This window comes from Parasteatoda tepidariorum, chromosome 8, assembly GCF_982258835.1.
Source record: "Parasteatoda tepidariorum strain Cologne lab strain chromosome 8, Ptep-v5.0, whole genome shotgun sequence".
Taxonomy (NCBI): Eukaryota; Metazoa; Arthropoda; class Arachnida; order Araneae; family Theridiidae; genus Parasteatoda; species Parasteatoda tepidariorum.
Genome location: NC_141762.1, coordinates 82,375,159 through 82,383,810, shown reverse-complemented (window position 1 = coordinate 82,383,810; position 8,652 = coordinate 82,375,159). Strand labels below are relative to the sequence as shown.

The following is an 8,652-nucleotide window of genomic DNA, read 5'->3' as shown; positions in this document are numbered from 1 at the left end:
GAAGCTGGTAAGTTTTTACAAGGTAAACAATGTTTCGGGTTCTGAAAAATTTAATTAAAGTAAAGCGTATTAAATTCAAATTACAGGATATAAATTCTTGATTTTTCGCGATTTGAGCTATGAAATTTATCTTAATATTTACATGTTATTGCGAAATTTAATTTTTATTTCAAATCTTACTTTTTTTTCTAGAAAATTTTAATAAAATCTAAAAATTTAAAAAGACAAACTGCCTAATAATTTATTACAAAGTGCAAAGTTTCTCAAACTTTTCCTTATCATACCGAATTTTCTACTCTAAATCTGTCATCGTTAAGCTAGAAAATTTAAGAAAATCTAAATATTGGAAAAAAAGAACTGTCCAACTACTTGAATATTTATTTTTAAACTCTAAGTATCTCAGACTTTACCTTCTCCTGAGTAAGACATGACTAGATAACTTTTGAAGATTAAAGTAAATACAAAATATTTATTCAACTATTTCTAAATAAGTCACTCTTTATTTCCTTTCAACAATAATTTTTCCATCATTCTCTATGGAAATAGAAAAATCAAATATATTTCATGAAACTGTTTCCGAATGTTGTATTTATGTAATCCATTAGGCACAATACTTGCAAACTTCAACAACTATTTTCTAAATAATCCTTTTTATCAATGTTGTTAAAATCTCTTTAAATCAGCTATGCAAATAAATTCTAAGGGTACTCTTGATTCTCGAAGGCATATAAAAAAAGAAAAAAAAAAAGAAAACGTATCTCTTGGATAAAGACATCTAAAAAATCATTTCATTCATAAATATATTTACCATTTTATTTTTTCGCATTTGATTTGTATTATAAATTTTTGTTATGATATTTTTTTAACATAAAGAAAATAATGTTTCACAGATTGCGAAATATTTTTTCTTCTTTAGTTTAGAATGCTTCCATAATAGCGTTCGGAATTTTATTAAAACACATTATTATGAAATTCAGAGATTAAATGAGCTAATGTTCAAAGTCAATGGTATACATATGTTACGGTGAATGACCGAAATCTGGTGAATGTCCGACACTCACCGGTGAATGTCAACAATCACATAGTCGCTTTGGTGAATGTCCGAAATATTTGTTACATTTGATTTGATATGAATTTATCCGTGGATATAATTACATTTATTCGATATTTTAATACTTACTGACGATAGATCAGAAGAAACATCAGTGTTTGGAGTATCGGGCCATACATTTACATTTACCCGGTATAAATTTGCTCGGTATACCCTACACTGATGTTTTTTTAAGGGTAAGAGCCACTGCCCGGTAAACACCAAGTATCGGGCAAATATATACCGGGCAATGGCACTTGACCTTAAAGAAACATCAGTGTAGGGTATACCGGGCAAATGTATACCGGGCAGAGGCACTTAACCTTAAAAAACATTAGTGTAGGGTATACCGGGCAAATGTATACCGGGCAGTGGCACGTAACCTTAACTGGCTCGGTATACCCTAAACTGATGTCTAATCTATCGTCAGTAAGTATTAAAATGAACAATAAATATAAATATATCAAATAAATATAATAATATCAACGAATAAATTAATATAAAATTGGATATAACAAGTATTTCGGACATTCACCAAAGCGACTATGTGATTGTTGACATACACCGGTGAGTGTCCGAATGTACAAGAATGTAATGAAGTATTCGATCTTTCACCTACGTATTTGGTGTTTGTCGACATTCACCGGTGAAAGTCAACAACCACCTACTTCGATCATTCACCGTAACATATATATAAAATAGTAGTAATAGTAATATACACTACCCTAATATAATGGGAGAGACGCTTTAAGTTTTTGACATTTTCTCAAAAGTATTCTCTTCAATCAAGATTATTTAAGTATTTCTCAAGAAATACTTAAATCATATTTTTGAACTAATGATAAAAGCTTTGTTTGAATATCTTAAAAAAATTTAAAAGTTTGAAGCGATTTTCTAAGTATTCTTTGTATTTTTTAAGAGACAGCTCAAAACGATAAGGGGTTATCCGCAAATTTTTTCTCCTACTAATATTCAAGATTTATTAAAAAGGAGACTGGCATTTCGGGGATCACCCCCATATAAGTATGTACCATCAAAGTTTAGTTTCCAGTTTATTATTGTAAAGTATTATCATTTGTTATTAATTTTTGTCTTATGATACAAAATAAATTGGCGGAAAACCCCCTGATCATTTTGAGCTTTCTTTTGTAAAGTACAAAAACTACTTAGAAAATTGCTTGAAAAAGGCTTTCTACTTAAGATTGCTTTGAAGACTTACTATGGTGAGGAACAAAGAAATATTGAGAACAAATAAATTCAGACAGCAATTTTGATTCCAACAAAAGCATAAATTAAAATCACTGAAATACAGCTTAATGATTTTCATTACTAAATATTACAAATTAACTTTAAGAATTATTGGCATTAAATATTTACTCTACCATAAATATTTTCCTTCGCATTTCGCAATTTATTCTGACTTAAAAGCATTGAAATCTGGACAGACATAATTTAGTAGCATGCCTTTTCCCAACGAACGAGCGAATGATGTTATACATTGATGTATTGTGGTACGATAAACGATGCAGAAAGATATCCAACATCATAACTCTGAATACCATTCCTCACAATTTCTTCTACAATATTGGCACTACCTCTCCTTTTAGATTACGTCCAGCTGTTGGTAGTTGATTGATGGTGTGGGCCGTATACCATATCTTTCTCTCTCTCTCTCTCTGCCTCTTTCTTTCTGTCATTCTCGTCCATATAGCATTTTTATCTGTATGGTTTTTGGAAAGGTTACGCCAGCAATTTGTCAACGCATTTCGAGAATTAGTTTCGAATACGCCACGAATGTTCGCAAAGAGCCCTTCACTTCATTTTCAGGCTTTATTGATTTGAAGGCCAGTTCGCGATTCCAAATGAGATAGGAATGCCCATTCAATTAGCTTGTTTGTAGAATTCTGATTTTCTCTGATTGATGCATCGTTTATTATGTGTATTAAAGTAGAACAAGTCCCTACTGAATCAAAATAAGCTAATTATTCACCTGATGTTAGACTATAAATTGCAAGTTTGTTGACGCTTTGTACATAGACAATCATTATATCAAGGAAGTCTATTATTATAATCACGCTATTGAACTGACAACTATGAATACGCATGAAAAAGTTATATGATATGATGTTATATTCAATTCTTCCTTTACGAAGGACTCTTTGTGAAAAGTTTATGAGCCACAAATATATAAAAAGAAGAAATTAATAAGCAGCAATAATTTACATAATAGTGCAGAAAAAATAATTGGAGTGTATCAGAATACGCAAATTAGTGATTTGATGCTAATTAGTGAATGATTAATACCATGTTTATCGATGCTTTATACTTGGAAGGTCGTTATGTCAAAAAAACATATTATTGTACAGATTACATGTACCTTGATATAGCAAAAAACATGCAATTAAGCTAAGAGATATGAATAATTATAAAACATTCATGAATTATATTGGTTTTTTCAATACGTTATTAAATTAAAGGCTCATTACGAAAGTATTATAAGCTACAGAGGAAAATAAAATAAATTAATAAGTAGCTATAATTTTTATAAAACTTCACTGGATGAAATAATAATTTCTTTTTCGCTATAATTTAGATTTTAATAAAATTATTAATAATTATTACATTAGTACATCAACTAAAAGATGCGTTATCTGAAATTTATCTTGTATTTATATAATATTAAATGTGTTTTTCCTAAAGCAGATATTTAAAAAAATAGCTATTGCTAAAATACCATAACATTATCCTTTACACCTATTTGTTCTTTTAAGCGCAAAATACTGCATAAATATTAGAAGCTAACATAACTTGAATTATTATCTTTTAATGCGTTCTTTCTTAAGCAAACTCGAACTTAATATATTCAGTTAATATTTAATTCATGCTTTGTTAAACAAACTATTTTCAGTTTTCGGACAATGTGTCCATGTTTTCCCAATTTATTTTTAAATCTAATCAAAAATTCTTTTTGTCCCAAGCAGTTATTCTAAAAAAAAGGAATGAAAAAAAATGTGTCGTTTTATTGGACGTGCCCAGAATCTTTAAACATTTATTCCTCGAGTTTTGTTCAAAAATGTTTTTTCTGGAGAATGTTTATATGAGAGTAAAGAGAACACCACATTATATTGCCAGTTTTAAAAAAAGTTAACTCTCTGCACTTAACTCATACAATTTATACAATATTTGTGTTCCTTAGGCAAGAATGTTTAATATTTTTTTAATGTTCAAATATAATGTAAATATTTTTTCCAATGTTATCTGAAATTAAAATACTACGATTAGTTTTTAAAATTTGTTTTGTAAGATTTCAAGATGTATTTATCATTTATAATCTAGCTTGTTTATTTATATGTATTTCTCTTATTTGAATTATTACAAACAGAGTCAATCGAGGTAGATTCTCTGAATAATGCCATCTTTTTATACTCTTATTCTTTCTTCAATTGCATGGTTTAATGAAGTTTAGGATTAAATATTTTAATATTGTGTACGTTATAATGATAAGTTCAAAAATCTTTTCTTATATTTGAGAATCTTTTATCATAAATTTATAGAAATCAGGACTTACATCACAAAATTCCTATTTTTAACTTCCTGTAAATATTTTTAATTAGAAAATATCCTGTAAAAATTTCCTATGAAAAGATTTTTAATTAAAAAATTTTTTAATTCAATCTCAAACTGTACTCTGATTAATTAAATTTTTTTCAGTTTTCTCTCGGTTCTTAAATTTATTGTACTGAGCAATTGTCCTGAAAATAGTTCCGGATTAAGTTAGGGTATAAAGTATTGGTGCTTTGAGTACATCATCCATAACACCCATTTAATTGTAAAAACCACATCATATTATCTTAGCTGGCAAGACAGCCCAATGTGAGCCAATGCCTTTCTCTGAAGATTTCTCCATGACGACTTCCGATTTATCTTTGATCTCTAATTCTTTTCATTAATTGCGAGAAAATCAGACGACTCCACTGAGTCAGCCCATGTCAACCACGGCCTTCCCCGCTTTCGTTTTCCAGTGGGTCTAAAAAGCAGTATATTTTTTATCGTGTTGTCGTCACTCATTCGAATCACGTGGGCAATCCAATTCATTCTATTTATTTTTATGTATTTAATAATATCAGGTTGCTTATAAATCTTGTACAGATTAAAGTTAAATCCCCTTCTCCAGTTATTTACACCACCAAGTATACCCCGCGAAATCTTTCTCTCAAATATTGCGATACAATTTTCCTCCAGTTTTGTCATTGCCCAAGCTACAGAAGAATATGTCAAGACTGGCGGCACAAGAGTTTTGTAGATTAAGAACTTTGTTTTCTAGAAAGAAACCTAGATTTAATAAATCTTCTCAGCCCATAGACTGCCCTATTCGCCAGATAGAGTCGGCTTTTTATTTCAGGAGTAATTCTGTTATCAATGGTAATAATTGATCTTAAGTAAGTAAAACTCCTTACTGTTTCAAATCTATAAGAATTTATTTTGAGATAGGGTTCTGGGACTCTGTTTCTTGAGAATAACATATATTTTGTTTTCTCTACATTTATGACCAAACCCATTTTCCTTGCAGCCACCTCAAAGGCAAGAAATGCCTCTTTCAGGGCAGGAAGGGAATGCGCAATTATATCAACATCATCTGCATATGCAAGTAGTTATACTGATCTAGTAAAATGTGACCACTGGTATTGATGTTTGAATCACAAATAACTCCATCAAGTGCAATATTAAAAAAGAAGACAGGAGAGAAAATCTCCTTGTCGAACACCTGCGAATGTGTCAAGATTTTCTGCCGGAGATCCCGGAAACTTAATCTTACACTTTGTATCTTTCAATGTAAGTCTCGTCAATTTAATGAGTTTTGAAGATTTTTAAAAAGTATTCATTGTTTCAGAAAGATAATTTCCATTGATACTATCAAACGCAGCCTTGAGATCAATAAAAAAATTATGTGTTTCAATGTTAAATTCCATTGATGTTTCTAAAATCTGACGGAGACAAAATATCTGATAGTTAGTTGATTTTCCAGCACGGAATATAGATTGATATTTTCCTATTTATGAGTCAATGAATGGCAAAAGCCTGAGATATAAAATTCTGGATAAAATTTTACAAGTTATACAAAGAAGACTAATACCCCGATAGTTGACACAGGTCATAGGATCTCTTTTCTTGTGAATTGGGCACAAAATGCAAATATTCCAATCCTTTGGCATAATCTCAGAGTGTCAGATGTCAGTAATAAGTTCAAATAAATTTCTCAATAAGGTAGGTTCACAATTTTTTAGTAGTTCTGCTGAAATGAGATCATGTCACGAAGTCTTCTTATTCTTTAAGTTTTTAAATACAATTTCCTCAATTTCGATGTGATTTATAAATTCAGTTGCAATTATTTCAACATCCTCACAATTTTCATTAAGAAGTTCTTTAAAATGCTCATGCCATCTTTTGTCTTGATTATCACTAATAATTTCACCAAATTTGTTTTTGCATAGACTAGAGGTCTGTTTAAAGTCCAGTCGACTGCGGTTGATTTTCCGATAGAATGCTCTGCATTCATTAATGGATTTCAGATGTCCAACATCTATAAGCAATTCTTCATCAAAGACCCTTTTCTTTCACCTAAAGAGTTTCTTCACCCCTTTTCTGCTTCTATGGTACTCCTCTGCACTATTTCTTGTGTGTGCTTGTATCATATGTTTATATGCAACATTCTTTTTATCATTAGCGATGGCACAATCAACGTCATACCAATCCTCAACCTGTTTCTTAGTTACTTTACCAATCGCGGTATTGGCATCGTTACAGATACTGTGTTTTATACATTTCCATTTATTTTTCACAGTACCATCATAATTCATCAAATTCAACTGTCCCTTTACTTTTTCGCAATATTCAAGCCTCATCCTTTCATTTTTAAGTTTATCACAGTCATTATCCCTCAAAGTCTCTCCCTTAAACTTTTTTGCATTTGATAATTTTGATCTGACCTTGGCAATAATCAAGAAGTGATCTGAATCTACATTAGCTCCACCATAAGTTCTCACATTCATTAAGTCTGAGCAATGTCTCGCGTCAATTACTACGTGATCAATTTGATTTGCATAAGTGCCACATGGGGCACGCCAGGTATCTTTATGAATATTTTTATGTGGAAAGGACGTGCTTCTTATAATTATATTATGTGAAGCAGCGAAATCAGTTAATTTGTGTCCACTATCATTGGTTGCATCATGTAAGCTAGATCCTCTAGTTACATATTTAAATTCCCTTTCTCTACCTACTTTTGCATTTAGATCTCCCAAAATAATTTTTACATCATATTTTGGACAAATGTAAATTTTGTCTAAATGTTCATAAAAAAATTCCTTTTCTTTCTCTGTTTTGTCCTGAGTTGGTGCATAAGAACAGATAATACTGAGTAACTTTCCCTTAATTCTGAGCCTACACAATCTCGGAGAGATTGCCTTAAAATTTCAAGATCAGGTGTCGTATTCGTTTGCTTACGATACGGCCATTGCCCTCAATGTGCTTTTTGGGGTGACAACTGTACAAAACCGTATGATTCTTTTTATTCAAAGTTCCATTGCCAATCCATTTAACCTCCTGAATGGCAATCAAATCAATATTGTATTGTTCCATCTGTTCTAACAGCAAATGTAAAGCCTTGGCTGTATAGAGAGACAGAACGTTCCAGCTTCCAATTCTCATATCCAAATTTCGTTTTCCAATTCGTTTCCATGAAGTCATGCGGGATTTTTCTTCTAAGGAGTTCGTGACACGAAATTTTTACAGGATAGAGGTGTCAACCTTATGTCCAACCCCCAACCTGGAGGACCAGTCCCCTGATATAACTGCATTAGGACTATTCTTTCCCACCCGATAACCACACGGGTGAATTGTAAAAACCATTTTATCTTAAAATCCCTATTACCGTAATAGCCATTTTTAACATAAAATATTATACCGCAATTTTTACAGTAATATTTATTTTATTAGAGGGATTCAGCAATTGTACAGTGATTATTACTGTAAAAATTACGGTATATTAGATTTTTTGTTCCGGTACATGTTCCGGTAAAAATGGATTTTACGGTAAAAAGTACCAAAACCTTGAGTCTCGGTACTTTGCTCCGTTATTTGATCAGAAATTTTTTACGGAGCAAAATAGCCAATTTTTTTTCATATGTGAATATTGCAAACCTTGTCGCAAATTCACAACTTGTAATATTTAAAAAAAAAGTGGACTAAGTGGACTCGAAAAAATGGCAAGTACACTTTTCCAAGTCGACTTGCTAATTGCTGTTCTGTCATTAAATTAAACATCTTAAACATTTTGTAATAATTATGTATCCGAAACACTAAAAATATTAAAAATAAATATACATTTTTCAAATTTATTTTTACTAATATATGTTTCGAGCAGTATGAGTTTTCTTATTTTAGCCTTTAGTTACCTCCTCAACTGTTAACAAAAGTTAAATATTGAATTCTTACTGGTGTTTTATATTACTTTATGTTGAGGGGTAACTTTAGCCTCCACGTTTTCTTTCTTTTTTTTTCTA

The 8,652-nt window shown here is 30.8% G+C and overlaps 1 protein-coding gene across 1 annotated transcript; it reads right to left on the bottom strand.

Moving 5' to 3' along the window:
- Positions 1-6,705: 6,705 nt before the first annotated feature.
- Positions 6,706-7,837, bottom strand: LOC139425618 (protein CFDP2-like). Its single transcript, XM_087149647.1, has 2 exons — positions 7,600-7,837; positions 6,706-7,385 (listed from the first exon to the last, which is right to left on the bottom strand). The coding sequence occupies exons 1-2, from the start codon at positions 7,835-7,837 to the stop codon at positions 6,706-6,708; spliced, it is 918 nt and encodes a 305-aa protein (XP_087005773.1).
- Positions 7,838-8,652: the final 815 nt, after the last annotated feature.